This window comes from Vombatus ursinus, unplaced genomic scaffold (genome assembly GCF_900497805.2).
Source record: "Vombatus ursinus unplaced genomic scaffold, bare-nosed wombat genome assembly UNPS02014781.1, whole genome shotgun sequence".
Taxonomy (NCBI): Eukaryota; Metazoa; Chordata; class Mammalia; order Diprotodontia; family Vombatidae; genus Vombatus; species Vombatus ursinus.
Genome location: NW_020954559.1, coordinates 32579975 through 32601086, shown reverse-complemented (window position 1 = coordinate 32601086; position 21112 = coordinate 32579975). Strand labels below are relative to the sequence as shown.

Here is a 21112-nt window from a genome sequence, read left to right as displayed (position 1 = left end):
CATAAAACATCCTAGCTTCGAACTTAGAGTCCACTACAATTTTATTTAAATTACCTTTCTGATGTTACTTAAGTCTAGTAGCCTCACTTTACATTCCACACAAAATGGATTGCTGTTCTTCGACATGACCTGGTAGCTCTCCTATCTCCATCATTCACAATGGCCACCCTCCCCTACTACAATCCTCCCATATCTCTAACTATTGAAATCCTCCTAGTTCTAACTTTGGTATGTCCATGAAGACTTCACTGATTTCCCTTAAATGAAAATAATCTCTCCCAGTTTCATTTTTTCTAGACCTATTTGTCTGAATCTCTTTTTTTGGTGACAATTATCTACAAACATTAGATTAAAATCTAATTGAGAACAGGGTTTGCATCACTTTTTTATTTGTTTTTCATCCCCAGTGTTGAACACTGTTGTGCCTTGAACAAAGGAGATACTTAATAAAGGATTTTTAATGAAAGAAAATTTTATTTCTTCAAGTCACCAGATCAGAATGTTTAGTCACCCTAGAGCAGGCAACTGGGAATTTAAAATTTCAAGAACAATTTTAAAAAATCATGACATGAACTTATTTTTAATCTTCTATCACTAAAGTTAATGGTTTATTTTTCCCTTGGGGCATCTGCCTTCATTAAAACTGCCAGGTCACTAAAATAAAATTTTTGACCCCAATCCCTGGTATGAAAGGTGAGTCATGAAAATGCTAAAATATTGATTAAATATAAGTACACTTTTATTCATGAAAGGTTACATTCAAGACTGATGCCTTTATTTAGCAAGCAAAAAGTCTTGGGAATAAAAGCTTAAATTGAATATAACTATGTCCCAAGTAGAATATTTTGATTGTCTAATCATTCTTCCTTTATTTCTTCTACTAAGGTTCTCCTAAGCTTTATCTTGGCTTACAGGTCTCTGCGTTCAGTGAGAGCTCTAAAAATGTCTGTTGTCCAAAGATTAGCCTCTCTAAGTTTAGAAAGGTTAGATAGACTTTAGGATTACACCTATTTTAACCACAACAACTCTCACAAACAATCTACCAAGTTAGAGAGCAACTGTGATGCATGTCAGCAGAAGGAGTACCCATGCTGATGACATCATATGTCTCTGTGGTACTGAAATATCTTCCTTTCCATAAAAACAAAGCAAAACAAAAACTTACTTATGCTTATTCTATGACTATACCATTTCCATCTCACTTCATTACCAATAAATTATCTTAGTAGTCTTTTACATCCCTGGAAATTAAAAAGAACTGATTCCAAAGCTTAGGATTTAGATGTAATTAGATAAATTAGTTCCATTTTTCAATTTTATTCTCTTGAGGCAGTCATTACTTCATTTATAATCTCATTACTTGTGGTCATTAGTTCAGTGACATTGCTCTTGTTTGTCCTTAGGAATGACATGAGAAGGAGCAATGCACTTTTTTTATTCCACGGTGCGAGTCAGTTGTGCATGATTACCAGCCTCAGGAACTCATTTATTCCAGTTGATCCTCATAGTCACTATTATCTCTTATAAGCTATTGTTTTTTACCATGATCTTCCCATTTTAATGTTTTACTGGTAGTTTATTAGTAATTAATTATAATTTGTTCAATTTTTATTTGCCCGACTTTCTCTAGCTGCCTCCCCAAGTGAGCTTAATGTTACATGATAATCGAAAAATATTTGCAAGCACTCTGAAATTCTTTTGTGAACATTGTTACATAAATTGGAACCGTTACTGTAAAGCAAATGTAAGCTTGTACACAAATTCATTACACTAACTTCATTGGCTCTAAAAGAGGCAAGCAAAATATCTGAAGATTTGCCAACAGAAAATGTTGGTGGAAGTGAGAGCTTTGTAGCTTTTGGAACAGTTTAACCAAGAAGGAATTAGTTACTATGTTTACATGAGATGTCTTTGGCTGATGCCCTAGCTAAATTCCAAAGTGGTCACTATTTTCTTAATCCCTCATATCCCAGACAAACAATGGCACAAACAAAGCAATCCACATGCTTTCCTCAATCTCATAACTTTTCTACCACAAAGTCAAGAGATCACGTCCAGGCTAAGGAACTTGCTTTGGGCAAAAGAAAACGAAACAAGTAGCAAGATGTCAATTTCAGCAACATAGTTGAGGAAACATTGATTCATTGATGTGAATGACCAAGGACAGGTTCAGATGAATGCCTTAATGCTGAAATGAAATTTAAAAAGAGTGAAGTGCTGAATAGAAATCCACCTTCTGAACCAGCTTCTTAACTTTTTTTTTAATGGTCATAGACCCGTTTGGTAATCTCATGAAGCCTAGGGGCTGCTTTTCAGAATAGTTGTTTTAAATGCATAAATAAACTACATAGGGTTGCAAAGGAAATTATACTAAAATCAATTATACTAAAATTATACTAAAATCAACTAAATTATACTAAAATCAATATATACTTATATGTGTGTGTGTGTATGTATGTATGTATGTATGTTCCCAGACTCCCAGGTTAAGGATTCCTGTGAGTATAAGCAATTCGAACCTGTGTGAAAGCACCATCTCATTGAAGAACACACATTAATTATATTTATTTTCATAGATTAAAGGGTCTAAGAGGCTTGCAAGTGCAGCACACTAATTTTTCAGATAAAGAAAGTGAGAAAGAAAAGATCTTGCCTAAGATTATAAAGCTCATATGTGGTAGAGCTAGGATTTAATCTAAGATCTTCTGGCTGCAAAAGGCATTATTTTTTCCAATCATCATTTGGCCAAGGAAGCTCAATTCTTACTCCTGTGGCCAAGGACCTGAATAACACCTCAGACATACAGCTTTACAAATTTAACCATTAGGGATGCAATTAGAACAAATACAACTTTAAGCATCTATTTCAAAAGGGGAGCTAGGTATCATTATCCATAGGGAATACATGGGGGGAAAGGGGGAATCATAGGATCACATTATCAGAGATCTAGAGCAAGAAGGGCCCTTAAAGGCCATCTACTCCAAACTGTTCCTTTTATAAATAAAGAAAACGAGACTCAGAAAGGTTAAGTGTCTTGCCCTTGGTGATATGTAAATTCAAGGTGAGCTACAACCCCAATCTTTTTGGCTTCAAGTCCATCACTCTATTCACTTGGCTTAGATGCTTCTTAGTCTCTGGCTCAAATCCTTATTAATAAACTTTTAGGTACTGTTTATATTGAAAGAGGCTGACCTGCATAGGTAGGATTAATATTAGAAAGGTGTCAACAATCACCCTTTCATGATTGGAGTAAGCATTTCACAGTGGAGGAAGTTTGCTTGCTCTGGAGTTGTACTTTGATTCTCATGACTAGAAAGCACTGAGGCTGGCCAAAAGCAATGAGACAAGCTTTCCTAAAAGTGGAGAGAGGAGATTAGATTTATGTTGCTGTGAGTTTTCAGATCATGTTAGGAGTCTGACTAGGCAGGTTTTGAATGCTGGATAACATCCATATTTAACTGTGTATTTCTATACACATCAGCCTGGAGTCCTCCAGGTATATTTTACAATTCCACAAATAAACTAGTTCAAGGTTGGCAATGATTACAGTTACTAATAACTCAAGCACAAAAAGTTATACAATAATTTGGAAAATATCTTATGCTACTTTTGTGTACAAAAGATCAAAAAAGCTTTCAAGATAACTGATTTGGTGAAATAAGAAATGCTTGATAATTTTAGTCAAGCAAAGAAGCTCACCAAAGACAATTTATTTGTTGTGCCAACCATAGTACTTAGATACCGCAATGTGGTTATTTCTCCCCTTGAGTCTGAAAAGGGGAAAACAACATACTGGCCAGGTAAGAGAAGAGAGGCAACCTTCATTACTTTATAAACTCTCTAAGGGGCAGGAGTTCTTAGATTCTCTACATTTTGTGGTGTCATAGTCCCCTTTGCCGATTTGAGTAAATCTACAGACTCCTCAGAATAATGTTTTTAAATGTATAAAATAAAACATCATGTGTCTAAAGTTTTAGTGTAGTGTTAAGCACTAAGACTTGGGACATCCTTTGCATAAGATTTCAAAGGAAAGCAGTTATTAAAATAAAGATATCAAAATAGAAATTCACATACATACAAACATACATATACATACATAAACATACATATGTATGCATATATCACACACATATACACACATTTAAAGTTCATGAATGCTAGGCTAAGAATCTCTAACTTCTTAGGGAGTGAGGGAACTATTCTGTGGTCCCACTCTGGAAGTCAGAGACTAGAAGCAGCATCTTTGGATGCTTCCTGATTTTTGTCTTTCCTTCCTTCTTTCTTATCCCAACACATGTCCCAAATTAATTAATTACAGAACATTTATTCAGCATCTACTATTATCCAGGCACTGTGCTAATTGAGGAGAATACAAAGATGAAAATGAAATATCCCCTGTCCTCAAGCAGCTCACATTCTATGGGGCAAATCAACAACAATAGCAAAAAATCAGAGGTGACTTATCATTATTGTCATCAACAAACATTAATTGTTTGATCTTAGGTAAGTTAGATGGATTAATGAATAGAGTGTTAGACATAGAGTCAAGAAGACTTGTGTTTGAATGCTCTTTCAGACACTTAATAGCTAGGTTATTGGACAAGTCACTTCATTTCTCTTAGCCTTAGCTCCCTCATAGGAAAACTCCATTTAAGATTATCTAAATCACAGAGTTGTTGTGAGAATGAAATAAGTAATATATGCAAAGCACAGTCAAACTTTAATGCACCATATAAATGATAGCTGTGATTGTTGCTGTCTATTGTTATTATCAAACACACAACCCATGCAATATACTGTTTCATGCACTGGTCAAGTGTTTTTGGGGAATTTTGGCAATGATTGCACTTGACAATTTATTGTTTGTTTGTCCAGTTATTTTGCTTGCCTGAAAGGACAGACATCACAGTCCAGTAGGAAGAACATCACATTGGGTATGAGTGAGGAGCTTTGGCTCTTCTATTTACTCTCCAGCATCTTGGGCAAATCAAAGAACCTCATCATGCCTCAGTATCTTCATCTACATAATGTGTTTGGATCAGAAGATATTTAAGACCTTTTTCAGGTCTAACAGTATATAGTACATCATGAAAACCAATTATCTAGTAAAAGTCATTCAAATCTTTCTATCCTGAGTAGATTTACTATGAGGTCTGTCATTAAAATTGCAGGCCTGAATATTGCCTCTACTTGTGTCTGAAAAAAATACAGATGAGTTGAGTTCAGACTATGAGAAGCTTAACAGTCAGAGAAAGTTGAATACTAGAGTATGGAGCAAAGAAGGGAAGACAGGATGCATATAAAGAATGAAGACAATCATCTTGGTTGGCAGATAGAGGAAGGATCAAGAAATGAGAATGGAAAGTTACAGTTAGTGAGGTCGAAAACCATCAGAGCAGGAATGATAATTTTGGCATTTGAAACTGGTTTCTCTCTCTTTTGGGGTAACTTAGAAAATAGTAACAATGAGGCAAGAACTGCATGCATTCCAGGTTTGGCTGCTCTGAGGAGGTATATTGATGCTGTTTGCCTTTTTTTACAGCAGAATCATTTGCTAATATGCTGAGCTTTCCCATCTATATTGAATCTCCCCTCACAATGACAAATAGTTAAGCAAAACAAATATATTCATTCCTTATCTCATCCATAAGCCAAGCCCCATTCTGCCTCCTCATCACAGGAGGGAGCCATGCTTCAACATCTGTCCTATGGAACTAATATTGGTCATTGAATTTAATCAGATTTTAGCTTTGTTTAACTAGATTTATATTATTGGCATTATTGTGCTTGTTCTAAAGACCTTTAAAAGCACAGAGTAATTTAAAAATACACAGTGTGATGTATATTCAATATAATTTGGATTTTTTCTTAAATAGATCATTTTATCTAGAGCTAGAAGGGGCATCAAAATTGATCTCTACTAATCTCTGCATTTTGAAGACCAGCAATTTGGGTTTCACTTGCCAAAGGCTACAAAAGTATTAATTGGCATAGTCAGGTTTCATATTCAGGTTCAGTGACTCCAAATTCAAATCTCTTTCCCCTACATTATGATGCCTATTATCACCCGACTTTGGAATAAAATTCCACTAAACCACTTTTAAGAAAAGGATATCCATTGTGGCAGAAGAAAAAAATGAACTCTCCATGGTATTAATTTCCACAACTTCTACATTGATTTGTAAACCTTAATTTAATGCTATTATTTCATGTTTCTGCCTTTGTGACTTGATGAATGAACTAAAGTGAACCTATACAGAGGACTTTATTAGCATGCCACAAGACTCTGTGCTCAGCTCGGTGCTGTTCAACATTTTTAGTAATGATTTTGATAAAGTTGAAAAGCACCATAATATAGTGGAATGAACATATAAAGTAGAGGTAGAAGACATGGTCTTGAATCCTAATTCTGGCCTTTGTCATCAATTAGAATGTAGACAAGTCATTTAGCTTCTCTGAGGCCATTTCCTCATCTGTAAAATAAGCATAATAATAGTTGAGCAGGATATCTCACATAGCCATGAGCTTGGAACATTGCATATGCTGACAAACTTGGTGAGTATGTTTTTTGATTTTGCCTAATAATTACTTTTTTGCTCTTTAATATCTGTTACAATGGAAGGCTCATTATTTGGGGGAGATAATAAAAATTAAAGTCATCAATAGAATAACTTAAGATTGTTACGTTATTTATCCTCAATAAAAGAAACAAAAAAGCAGGAAAAAAAGAGAGGTTTTTTGGGGGCCAGTTAGTGAGCAGTTTAAGTTAAATTGTGGGACAAGAAGCCACATTACATTGTAAAGGGTTGAAAATGAATAAGTGAATGGTGAAGAAAAGGAGGCAATGACTATAAATGACTATTTCTAAGCTTTTGGCAATAAAAGAGAAAAGATAGGATGATAGTTTGAACAGAGTCAAGGAAAGGGGTGTGTGTGTGTGTGTATGTATGATTTATAGATTAGAAGACATAAACCTATTTGTGGGCAACAAGAAATGTCAAATTTGGGTCAATTGAAATAACTCAGATGTTTATCCTAGAGATATATTAGCTATGTATGAACATTTGAAAGGCTGTCTTATACATTTGGATAATATCAACAAAGGGAAAGAGAAAGAATAGTGTGATGGGGGTATATTAGAGATCACCTGGACAAAAAGGAAAAATTAGATGAGCAGTTCATGGAACAGATCGTAAACTTTGTTCAGAAACATGAAAGTGTAGTGATAGGATGCTTTCATGATCAGAATATTTGCTGGTTTGTATACTCCTCTTCCTAAAGCAGTGCAGCTAATAAATGCATGATTTGCCTTAATGATAAACTTATTCTTCAAAAGGCTGAGAGATGCAGAGAAACTGTTTTCCCTTATTTGCAATCTAATTCTTACCTAGAAGAAGTAATATTAGCTAACATTTACCTAGTGCTTTTCAAAATACTTTATCTACATTATGAAATTTTATCTTCACAACACCCTGTGAAGTAGGTGCTATTTTTATGCCCATTTTGCAAATAAGGAAACTGGTATTTAGAGAGGTAAAGTGCCTTGACCAGCAACAGTAAATGTATAAATTTCTCAGGCAGGTTTTCCTGGATCCAAATCCATCTCTCTAAATACTATGCCACTTTTCTTTTAAAATAGTTCATGAAATAAGAAGGAAAAAAAAAAGCAGTCCTTGTCTATTATGCATCTTAAACTTGGAGCAGATTTCAAAGAGTTCAGAGAAAGATTAGGTAGGGTTCAATGGCCTAAAAGTTGGATCAAATGGAAAGAGGATTTCTCAGGAATGGAACTCTGATCAGAACAAAGAGAATTGCCTGGAGAGATTGATGTGGATACAAAGGAAACACATGGGTTAACTTACATGTTTAAAGTAAATGCACAGAAGATGAAAGTAAGGACAATGGGCAATTAAATGAGGATGACAGCAAAAAGATATCACAGTACTGTGTGATAATTATCTTAGAATTCTGAAGCTCATAATGAGTTGAGGCCCATAATGCAGGCTAAGTACACCGCCCCCCCCCCAAAAAAAACTTAGTGGGTTTTTTTTAAAGCTATGCTGGAGGTAAGAAAAAGGTCAAGAGAGAAAGAGATTGTGAAGGAAAGAAATGAAGAAAAAGACATAGAAAGACTGAGAGAGAAAAGAGAGGAGGAGGAGGAGGGGGATAGAGAGAGAGAGAGAGAGAGAGAGAGAGAGAGAGAGGAGGGGAGGAGAAAGGATAGCTGTATGAGGTGAAAGGAATATTGATAACATCTGTGAAAAGGTTAAACTATCCAACTCCTACTTTCCTTCAGTTTTCTCTTACAAAAAGAATGAATGATCATTGGAACTGGAAAGGGCAAAATAAAAATGGAAAGCTAATGATAAATGATCAGTGATCAAATTGGCACATCACTGACCTTGATGAGTTCACCTCATCAGGTCAAGATGAAATGTGTAAATCTTAGAGAATTAAATGAGTATTTCGATGTATTTGCTGAGATACTAATACAGACTAGGAAAGCTCTTGGAGCATAAGATAGATGCTGCAGGACCTTTGAGCTCAAATAAATATCCTTTTTTAATGGAAGAGGGTAGAATAAGTGAGTATGACTAGGTTGATGGGCAAAGTATTCAGAACTAGAGAGCTAACAACAGTTGTAAACTCTATCCTGGTCATATTGGTAGTATTCTTTCCAATGCTGGACAATACATTTTAAGGAAGAAAAAAAAAACATAAAAGCCAAACGATGAGAGGGATGGAAAACATTAGAAATGAAGATTCACTGTAGGAACTAGTGATTTTTAGTCAGAAAAAGTGAAGACTTATTGGAAGCAGAATAAACAGATATCTTCAAGGATCTGATAAACTGGTATATTAAGGAGGGATTAAGCCTCAAATGTTTGGCCCTGAGGGGGCAAAACTAGCAGCCTAGAGGTGAAATTAGCAGATATACAGATTCAGGTTCAATGAAAGGAATGATTTCCAAGTAATTAGAGTTGTCCAAAAGTAAAATAGGAAAAGGTGGTTTTCCTCTTTTGTCGGTCTTCAAATAGACTGGTTGAGCAGGCATTTCAGAAGAACGTTTAAAAAAAAATAAAGATTCTAAAGATCAACGTGAAGAGTAAGTGCATGCAAGGAATGGTAGAGAGTCCTTTACCATGAAGGCAGAAGAGGATCATAGTTATTTGGGGAGCATCTAGCAGTCCAGTTTGGCTGGATCTTAAGTTATCAAAGATGAGCAATGTGAAATAAATATATAAAGGCACATTATTGCAGTTAGAATCTAGAAGACTTTAAATGTCAAGGTAATGAGTTTGATTTTATCCTAGAGGCAATAATTGGGATTCTCTGAGGTCTTTGTTCAGGGGAATGATGTAGTCACATCTCTGCTGTAAGAAGATTATCTTGACTTTTGAGCAAGTGATGGATTTGAAGAAGAGTGAAGAATTGATTGGAGAAAGACTGGAAAAAAGGACAACAAATAGGACACTATTCTAGTAGTTTAAGCAAAAGGTAATGTATTATTTTGGGAGGCTGCTGGGTGGCAGAGTAGATAGCATGCCAGTCCTGGAGTTAGGAATACTCATCTTCCTGAGTTCAAATCTGGCTTCAGACTCTTATTAGCTGTATGACACTGGCCAAGTCACTTAACCCTATTTGCCTCAGTTTCCTCATCTGTAAAATGAGCTAGAGAAGGAAATGGCAAACCACTCCAGAATCTTTGCTAAGAAAATCCCAAATGCAGTTACAGAGTTGGACATGACTGAAATGACTGAGCAACAACATGTTGTTTTAGTATTTGTACTCTGTGTCATAAATTTCATTTAACTAATACATTAAACAATACAATAATAAATCATTAAAAATAAATTAATTAAAAATCCTTAATATTCGCACCTCTGGGCTAGCTGTTTCTTTTTACAGATGAAGAAATTGATGCTGACAGAAGTAAAATGACTTGCCTCAAACTACAGAGGTAATAAGTAGTAGATCTGATATTTACACCCAAGTCAGAGGATCAAAGATTATAGATTTGGAGCTGGAAGAGGTCTTAGAAATCATCCAGGACTGATGGAACTCTCTTCAGGTTTATAGCAACCAATTTTCAATTTCTTATGCATTCTGAGAAACATTCTGTTGATTCTAGTCAAAAAGATGAAATCACTAAGGTCCAGAGAGGTCAAGTGACCTATCCAAGGTTATAAGGAGAAAGTGGAAGAGTCAGAATGTGAATCCAATTCTTCTGATTCAAAATCCAGTATCTTCCCAAAGCATTACTCTGCTTACCTTGGAGGATGCATTGAGATGTCTCTGGCATATCTGGGAGTTAACCTAGACTCTAATTCTACAACCAGTACTCTTTGTCCTATATTGAAATGCAGTGCTTTGACTATTAATCATGTGTTTATACATCCTTACATCAGGGTTTGACCTAGGTACTTGAATAGCAGCCTGTGATATAATTTGCAAATTCTTAGTAATTTGTACTTAGTACATGGAGTGGGAACAGAACTTCCATGGCCTATAACCACCCACAACTCTGCTTCCTGGCATAGTGTCATTGAAATGAGCATTATTGGTTGCATGGAATAGTCCAACCTTTTTTAGAACTTCAACATATTAAAATTTAGAAGTTATTAGAGTTAATAGAGTCCATTAGGTACAAAATTGTTATCATACCATGGGGTGGAAGCCTGACAGGATGGATTCAAGTTCAAGGAATCTGGTTCAAGAATTGCCCCTTAATGTGATGAAACATTGAAATACCTAAGAATCAATTTATCTTATTCTCAATTAAAAAAAAAACTGTGAACTAAAAAAAAGTTTTGAACTTCAATTCTTCAATTTTAAGTTCCATTTCTTCCAAGCATTGCTTAATAACATGTCCACAGTAAATAACTATCTTTTTTTCAAATATGTTGCAATGTCACCATTCAAGAATACATTCAGCTACTGGCACAAGTTCAAGTTTAACTGGTTAAACTATGAAGTAAAGAAGTTACATATTGAATGTAAGAAGGGGAACTATAGCAAAAAGTACCGGGAAGCAAGAAAATACAATGCCATGAACTAATATTTATGTACTTTAAGATGTACCCTTTATTAGTTTACTGTATGAAATATTTTCCTATTAAACGTAACATTCATATTGAAAATACTTTCTGTTAAAGTCCTGCCTCATCATGGCATGGAGGTGACTCAGCATTCTCAAAGGTTATGCCATTGCAACATAGACTCTGGCTGATTCTATCAAGTTGTAAAGTCATTTGACTATGGGCCTGGCCAGAGCCTACGTCTGTTGTCCAAGGACTGGACTTACAGATTCATGACAAAAAGATTGATCACTGGTCAGGAATTGACTCAGACAGATTACAAGGTTGATGAACAGAATATAGATATCATGGTGTGGTTCCTCATAATTTTCTATTATCAAACATTTATATCTATATCTATGTATGCACACATATTTTACATACATATGTGATATGTTACAGGTATAGATTGCTGTACATATATTTTATGTATATATTTGTGTACACATACAGGGCACATATATTTTACACATATGTATATTGTATGATGCCATATGGGAGAATAAAATGACATATTCAGAGGAATATTGAGATCTCTCTATGTATATCTAACATATATAATATGTGAATGTATATAAATATATTCATACATACACACATATATTCAGAGCTATAGAGGAATTATGATACATCCTGCCAGAAGGAATACTTTATCCAAACAAAATCACAAATCACTGAAGATTTAAGTACCCCAAACTTAGTAGATAATCAGATCTCACTAAATTTAAACTCTAGTTGGCTTCTGCTGTGATAGGTATTCTTTTAGACAGCAATCATGAGTGCAAATAACTAGTGACTCAGAGTTTCCTTTTATCATAACAGAGGGTGAGACACAGTTCACACAAAGAAAATCAACTTGAAACTGCTTTCAGCTTATTTTTTAAAGTATGGAAAATTGAAATAATCTATCTTTCATAGCTAATACTGAAATCAATCCCATTATGAGAGAGCACAAGGCTGAATGAATCATTTTTTTGGATATCTGTGTCGGCCTGTCTCAAAACTAAGGGGTCCTAGACCCTTGGATCTAATGTAAAGAGATATAGTGGAAGGCATTCTGGATTTGAAATTAGAGGCCTTAGGCTCAAATCCTCAAAACCCTATGTCATTTAGAATTTGTATGACCTTGGGAAGGCCCATTCTCTGAGCCTCAGTTTCCTCATCTGTAAAATAAGGTGGGTAGATTAGGTGATCTGTAAAGTACTTCCAGCTCTAAATCTATGATCCCAAGATGACAAAGAGCAAAGAAATAGTTGCATTCCTAGTAATTTCTGGGTTTGGGAACATAACCCAGTTATTTATCTGTATTTCTTAAAACTAAGTGAATGTATCCCTATTCACTCATAACAAAGTAGAGATGGAAAAATAAACATTTGGAAAACTGAAATAGAAATTGAGAACTGAGAACAGAAATTTTTGAAATGAATGGTATTCATGGTCCTGAGACTTGACTTTGTGGAGAAGAAGGACACCTAGTGGAAGTGTAAGGTAGAAGCACTAGTACTGCTCTCTGCTTAACAATTATATAGGCAGGTCACATGATGGAAGGAGCTGGAAGGAACCTTAGGATCATCTACTTGTATCCTCACCTTTAATAGGAGAGGAAACTAAAAGGACAGATAGGGAAAGTGATTTTCCCAAAGTTGACTATTAGAAAGCAGCCATCCATTTGGAAAAACAACTTATAACCTTTTTTTTTTTTTTTTGGTGAAGTCCTGTGGAATGACTGCCCCACCTATCACGCGAATTACACACACCTTTGTAGAATTGTGGGTAATGGGCTGAATTCTACCACACATCACACAACAGGAATATGTAAATTGTTCTTAAGAAATATCCAAATACAGCAGATGTTATTGCAATGTTACAATAAGAAAAGCATGTCAGAATCATAAGTGCGTTTTCAAATCCACAAAGGCAATCCATTGAACACAAGTTGATATAAATCATTTCCACAGCAGAGTAAAAAATGAATAAATAAGCAAATACATAAATACATGCATACATGCATAAATGGCAGTGGTGGCTTTCATATTTATAATTTTTAAAGCAGATATTATTTCCTGAAATTATTTCTCACCTTTGTAGAGGTAGAAGAATAATAGGATACATGAGTATTGTGGCTACAGGGAAAATATTTTTATTTACAGATTTGGGGAACTACTAAGTTATATGTTCCTTTGTCTTTTTAAACTAAGACATCTACTGGATTCATTGCATAAAGCATAAAAATGTTAATTTTTGAAAGAAACAGTGCTTTACTAACTCTATTGTTCTTGCCTTGGACATAGTACATACCTCATAAATCTTTGCTAATTCAGTGGGCAACATACTTGGACAAAATCAGTCCTCATTTCAATCGTGATGTGAGCAAACATATAGTCATCTACAAATTGTTTAGTTTCCCTTAATGGCTGAGGTACTGAATAGAGAGATCAGTGGAATGAGAGATTAAATGTTTTTATGTTAGAATGCATCCAGCTGAGCACAAAACAATTTCAAGAAAGGGTCTCATTTAACATATTTGCTTTGTAAACCAAGAAGAGATCTCTGGACAAATTAATGTCCCAGTGCTATGTGATTTTGTCAAATCTCATCTATATTATTCAGGTAAAACCTTTAATTATCAATACAGGATCTCATTCAGCCCAATTAATCCTGGTAAAATTTTGCAGAGAAACGCATTATTCTCCAAATGTTTATGTATAAATTACTTCTGAAGATGAAGATGGGGTATATGGATCTGCTGAGGAATAGGACTTTGTCCTTTTTTGGATGCTTGTGGGATTTTTGATGAGATAACAGCTTTGTTCATGGGGACTGAATTATTCAAGATTTTGCTGAGGTTTTTCCTGTGGGGACTCTTGGCAAAATATCTCCCACTGTTTCAGTTTTTGAATATGCTTAGTAATTCCAAACTACGTTAAGAAAGAGAAATAAATGGAATGACCAGACATAAAGAAATTAATAATTGTGCTTCCCCCCATGGAGATTATTAAAAAAAGATAGCTGGATCACAAATTAGATTGGGGTTCATTTGTGGGAGGGGTTGAGCTTATTTTAAAATATTATGCACATCTCTCTATCTGTGTAGAGATATGGATATTAGTTATAAAACACAAAACAAAATGAATACTTCTTTAATATTTTTGGTATTTGCCCAGCATAAAATATTAGGAAGCTATGAATAATGAAAAGTTTCATTCACTTATTTATTTATTCATTTATGTTTGCGGAGTACCTAGAGTACCTTTAAGTGCAATCCTCCTTCCTTGCCCATTCACAGGCTCTGGTAGAGCTGATACTTTATTTCTCTTAAAGTATAAAATACTGTGGGGGTGGAGTGGGGAGAGATGTATTTGAGTGAATTGTAAACAGGAAGATGGTCGTGACTGAGCAAATAGCTTCCCTGTATCTACGTAGCATTATGCATTAATTGTAGACTTCAGTTTAAACGACTTAACCCTTCTGGAGCTCCATGTCATAGGGCAATAATACTAAGCAGTCACATTAATTAGCCTTTTAAGGATTTATGTGTAGGGGTGAAGGGTTAGATGGATGAAGAGGGATGAAGAGGGAAGAGTGAAGAAATGATCAGCTAGAAGACCTAAGAAGTTGTGTTCTATACTGGAAAAAGCACCAGACTTGGAGTTAGAAGATCTTGGTTCTAAACCTGTCTCTGGAATTTTTTAGCTGTGTGGTCATTTTACTTCTTTGGGGCTTAGGTTCCTCTTCTGTAAAATAAGATCTTTTACAACAAATTTGCTAAGGTGTCTTCTAGCTTTATCAACCACTCAATCAATCAATCTATCATATATGAGCCAGACACTGTGCCAAGTTCTGGAGATACTAAGATAAAAGTGTCCTCAAGGACCTTATACTTTTGCTGAGGGAGGCAACATGCACATAAATAGAGATTTACAAGATACATACATAGTAAATAAAAAGTAACCTTAGCAGAGACAGTACTAGAATGGGTAGGTGCATGAACCTGGCAGTACCATCATAGAGAGATACAGAAAGAATGGGGCAGCTAGGAGGCACTGCAGATAGAGTGCCGGGACAGGAGTCAGCAGTTCAAATCGGCCTCAGACACATATTAACTTTGTGACTCTGGGCAAATAACTTAACCCTGTTTGCCTCAGTTCCTCATCTGTAAAATGAACAGGAGAAGGAAATGGCAAACTACTTCAGTATCTTTGCTGAGAAAACCCCAAATGGGGTCATGGAAAGTCAGACATGAATGAAATGACTCAACAACAACACCTAGAAGGAAAGCTAAATCCTTCTTATCTCTTCCTATTCCACTCCCCTGTGAAATCCTGAAGAAAGTTATTGCAGCATTTCTATACCAACACATGGCTTACCTTCAGAATATAAAATCAACCTCTTAAATTTCAAGTTGATTTAAGTTCAAATCGGTTATGCATTTATATTTACTCTCTCAATTAATAAGGAATTTCCTAGAATTCTGTAACTTGAATACTCCTTCACCCTCATCTCATCCTAAGTTGTTTTAGACATAACCAATTATGGCAGGACCTCTCTCTCTTCTGCCCCCATATAGAATATAAGCTCTCTGAAACTAGTCTATATCAATTTTTAAAAATTATTTTATTCTCAGTGCCTTCTTAGTATAGTATCTTTTACATGTTACACCAATGATAAATGTTTACTGAATTGAATCAATTTTTTCCTCAATAAGAATATATCATCACATTGAAGGACTACTGAAAATTTGAAATTAATCATTAATAGCTAATAAAAATAATCAAAGGACACACTTTCAGACATTTCCTTTTAATCTCTCTGATCTCCATAATGACAAGAATGAACTTTTTGACTTTCCAGATGTCAAATTCTATTTTTGAGTCTTTCTAACATGTAAACACTATCATGTTTTACCCTCAGTCTTAAAACTTAGAAAAATATAAATGTATACATAATAGTGAAGTTTGAAAAAAACTCCCATTTTAAATTAAAACTACATTTATGCTAAAAAAATTGCTTATATCTCTTTGTTTTAGCCATTCCTTTTCTATTCTTATACATTCCAAAGTTATTTTTAGAAAAATCAAATTTAATCAAAATCTGAAAATTGATATTAATTACTTTGGGAATGCTCAGCCACTTACCTGTGTGCAGATAAGTTATTAAGGCGAAGACCATATTTTTCTTCAGCAGTCAACCCATCCATTAACAAGTAGAAAATGAGAAAATTGCTCTGGCTGAGAGGTTGAGAAACAAGCCGGGTCTTCTCTAGCATATAAGTATAAATCCTGGCTGATTTGGAAAAATAGAGACACAGTTAAATGACATTTATTCATCTAATTTTCATGAATGTTATTTATTCTTGGGATACTTTGTAACATGGCTTATTTTATTTTCCTATATGGCCCTTTGAGATAAAATGTAGCAGGAAATTTAAATCTGAGATGATGTTCCTCCTAGAGCAGTGCCACTGTATGCAGAGATGAGGAAATTTCTTATTTTGTCCATTATTTTTTTAAAGTACTGAAGTATTCTCTGTATTGAAGGGGGATGTTTTCAGAGGTTCTCCAACAAATACCCTGGAAAATAAAACCCCACAAATTAAATGGAAGCTATTATTCCTTTGCCATCCTGAAAACTTGAAGAAAACTTTTTGTAGCAAAGGAAGAAATAGATTGGATTTCGTAAGAATCTTGAGACACAAATGGGATATAGTAGGAGACTTCCAAAGCCCTTGAAACCACACAAAGGCTACCTAGCAATGCAAACACATATCTTCATGTAATGGCAGATAATTAAACAATTGATCAATTCCTTCAATAATAATGAAGTGTGAAGCTCAAGTACACAGTTGTCCGACAATAAGAAGTATGCCAGATAGGACTATAAATTGAGATAGCTATTTGTAGGGAGTCCAGGGAAACTATTATTTTAGGTTGTCTCCCCCACACCCTAATTAAAATTGGTATGGGGAACTCCCATTGAGAAAACTCCTCGTATTGAGGTAAATCAGCAGGTGCTCTGCAATGTATATTATTAGAGGGGTACCTGGGGGCATTTAGAGTTCCAGGGATTTGTCTAGTCACACAGCCAACATGCATTAGAGATTAGACTTGAACCAAAGTCTTGACTCTGATTCTGGCTCTCTCACTACAAAACACTACCTCTCATTTTCTAGCTGTCCCTCATATTTTGTTCAACATATTCCTAAAGGTAGCCAGCACTGATCACAATGGAGGTAAAACAAAAGGAGGTAAAATATCATATAAGGGCACACTGATATAAATGACTTTCAATTCATCATGTTGCTAAAACAAAACAAATCACCATCACATCGTGACCCTGTTTCACAATGGCACAATCATTAAAGAAGTTATAGCCCAAGACATGCCAAAATGTGTATAAGAAATCTCTTTAATCCTCAGAGATTATTTAGGCCCTAGTTCCTGACATAGTTTATGGCTATATATTTACACTTCTGTTGTCAATAATGTTAGTATATCTCTTTCAACAACTATCTCTTCAGCTTTTTGCTATTAATAATCAGCAGTAATAGATAATATGCTCGAACTGCATAAGTATATGTAAATGATACACAGCCAGGACTCCACCCATAGTCAATATTTTTACAGGATAACAGTTCTCAGAAAGGAAGATGGACTTAATGGTCCATCACAACTGAACTATAAACAAGACCCTACTTAAATAATTTACTAATTGTTACTTAACATTTATAGCCATTAACTCATTTGTGATTTGACCATAAAATGTAGGCTAAGAACAAGTTTCATCCTTTAGACTGAATTTGCTATCAGGAAATACTCAGGTCAAGCAAAAAAGTCAAAGTAAGATCAAGCATATTGAAGAAGGATCTCATAAGAGGAATTTGTACCAGTACCTTCATTTTTCACTGAGCAAGAAGAAAAGGTCCTTGAAAACACAACTCTGGATGGCACCAAAACAAGAATACTCTCTCTCTTTGTCTCTGTCTCTGTCTGTCTCTGTCTTTCTGTCTGTCTGTCTGTCTGTCTCTCTCTCTCTCTTTCTTTCACCTCTTTTAAATATGCCAGAAAATGACCATTATTATGGTAACATAGTGGTGTTAAAATTAAAGCGTGTGGGTAGAAAAGTAGAGAATGAGGCAATAGTGTGCTTCAAAAACATTCTTTTCCCATTTTGTAATTGCCATTTTATCTGAGGGGATTTTCAAATACAATATCAGATATTAAGCTTTATTTTCTTTTTGATTTTTTAACAAACCCATTGCTGAATTTATTTTCCCTCCACTATAATTTTATTATATTAATGATATTAATTCTTCAGATAAACCAGAACACAAAAGTATAAAAATCTTTTCCTATTAACCTCAGACACATATGCAATGAGGTTCTTTAATTGAGTCATTCCCCACCCTTTTCATCAACGAAAGGAACAGAGAGGTGAGAGTGGAAGGCTTAGTGGGGTAGCCCTCATGATTATCACACTTCTACACTCAGGGATACAAATGACACTTCCACATGCTGATTCTATAATATGTGTAAGCTTTATTTAAAACAGCATTCAAAATTAATCAAACTCCACCCCATAGAGCTACTTCAAAACCTTCCATTTGAATTAGAAAAAAAAATGTAATTAGTAATCATCCTTGTTAGCTCATCTCCAGCAGGGAGAAAAATTGCTAAGGATTAACAGCTTTCTGATCAGTAGGGTTTCAAAAACTATCTTAATGGACATTTTACATTCTAAAAATGTAAAATAAAATTAACTGCCAGGGGAACCAAATATTCTTCCAGAAGGAAATGTCTTTTTTTTTCCCTATAATACTGAAATAAAATTGTAATAATTGAGGGAAGGTAATTGGTTTCTAAGCTAAAGAGGCACCTGGGAATTTTCAATTCCAAGTGTGTCCATTGACAGGATGAACATTTCTTTTTACTAATAACTTGACCTGAAAGACTTTGAATTTAAAAAAATAAGACTTTCAACATAATTCTTCTACACTATTTTTTTTGTGGTTTGATCAAACATTATATGTGATACGAATGGTATTTTGCATGGAAAGATGTCCTGCAGGGAATTTTTTTAGACTAAGCATGGATATTTTTCAGTTTACACTAAAAAATAAAACATAAAATATACATTATATGTACACAGTTATATATAATATATATATGTATATATACATATATATATATCCTCCCTAAAAGTGTTGCAATGTCCTCAATAGCTCCAGCATTACCTTTTACCTGCTCCCAACATCTATTGTGTTACCCTAACTTCAACTCCTTACAAAAGCATAATTTGAACATTTTCTCTCTCCACATAATAAAAACTAAATAAATTTTGTTAATTGCTTAATGTTGACCTAGTTTCTTACTCCTATGTTCCAATATGCTCTAACTCCTCTGTGTCATTCATGAGTGGAATAATTTAGTATAGTTGAAACTGCATTGGGTTTGAGGTCAGTTGGTTTCCTAATTAAAGTGGTTGGACAGAGGTTCCCAAATTTATTTGGCTTATGCCTCCTTTTCAAAAAAAAAATTACTCAGTGGCCCCCCTGGAAATCTTTTTATAACCCTTTGATTTTTTTTTTTTGAAATTTGCATCATTTCAAAAAATATAAATTTTTAAAATGATATCTTAAATTTAATAATTTGTTGTAAATCTGTGGATTTTTTTCCTGCGTTGAAATTTTTATGACACAATATTGCATTATGTAGCTGTATACTATATGATATATAGTATCGGATTGTAAACAAGTAATTACATGCACATATTTCTGTCATGCCTGCTGGACTTCCTGACAATTTGGGACATGCTCACCTGCCAACACTTGCTTGTTAAGATCTGTTGGCAGACTTAACCACTGCTTGATTATACCTTGCATTTTGTGTGTTTATTTGGAAAATAATGTAATCACTACAACTTTAACTCTGTTACACAAAAGATGAAACATGTAGAAAAAGTCTTTCAAAATTTTATTCTCTTATTTCCCTATGCTTCTACCACCCCCTTATTTTAATTCAATGCCCCTCACTGCACTCGAGGGTACTACTGCCCTCCCCAACTCTGCCCTGTTCTACTGCCCCGGAGGGAGTGGTATGGCCCATTTTGGGAACATATGGACTAGATCATTGCTAAAATCTCTTCCACTCCAACATTCTACGACTCTTTGATTCTTGTCTTCTCTACCACTTGGTAATCCTAAGCATTTTCAATAAGTCATATAACTTCCCTAAAACTCAGTTTCTTCATTGTTAAAATGTGGATAATAAAAACCTTCTTGTGGCTCTCATCCCAGGATTATTGTTAAGAAAAGTATAGCACCACCATGGCTGCCCCACCTCCTCCTTGGGAGGTGTTCAGGTGTTCTCCTAGTTTAGGAGCATCAAAGCTTGAAGTGGTTTTGTGATGTTTGCTGAGCATGCCCCAAGGCAGTATGGGCAAAAGTACTATTACAATAGCAATAACATCTGGTAGAGCTTGGAGGTGAACAGGATGAAAACTCTGTTCTTAGCAAGAATGTTTCTTATGGTAATAACATGATCTTACTACATGGGCTAAGCATAGTCTTAGTAAGAAAGCAGTTGGCTCTATTGATTAGCTATAGTCAATATCAGCCGCTAAGCATCAATTACATTACTACTAAAATCACTACAACTGCTTGGCATTTTCCAATTTCAAAAAGACAACCTTAAATCCATATAATAACTTACTACTTGATAAAGCTTTATTGTGGCTGAATGACCCACAGTGATGGGCTATCCTACTAGAAGCTATAAGAAGGGCCAAGTGACTAATGAGAAATTTGGAGGGTACAAAAATATAAAATGATGACTTAAAAAACTGCAGTATTTAAATTTTTGTGTGCATGTTGACAGCGCATGCCTTCCTTCAGCAGGCTAGAAACAACTTACTTTAGTATCTGATTAACAAGAATATTTAATTAAAGTGGAAAGCTATTTTAATAACATTTAATAATATTTTAATAACACCCGCCTGTGAGCCACTATAGTAACTAATTCTCCTTCTTGCCCAACTAA

At 34.8% G+C, this 21112-nt stretch overlaps 1 protein-coding gene across 1 annotated transcript in view; it reads right to left on the bottom strand.

The window, feature by feature from the left end:
* LOC114046106 (unconventional myosin-XVI-like) overlaps positions 1–21112 on the bottom strand; it is a 682808-nt gene that overhangs the window by 352204 nt on the left and 309492 nt on the right. The window contains exon 16 of the mRNA XM_027866360.1: positions 16214–16361. Coding sequence (XP_027722161.1) covers positions 16214–16361 — 148 coding nt within the window. The remainder of the gene's footprint in view (positions 1–16213; positions 16362–21112) is intronic.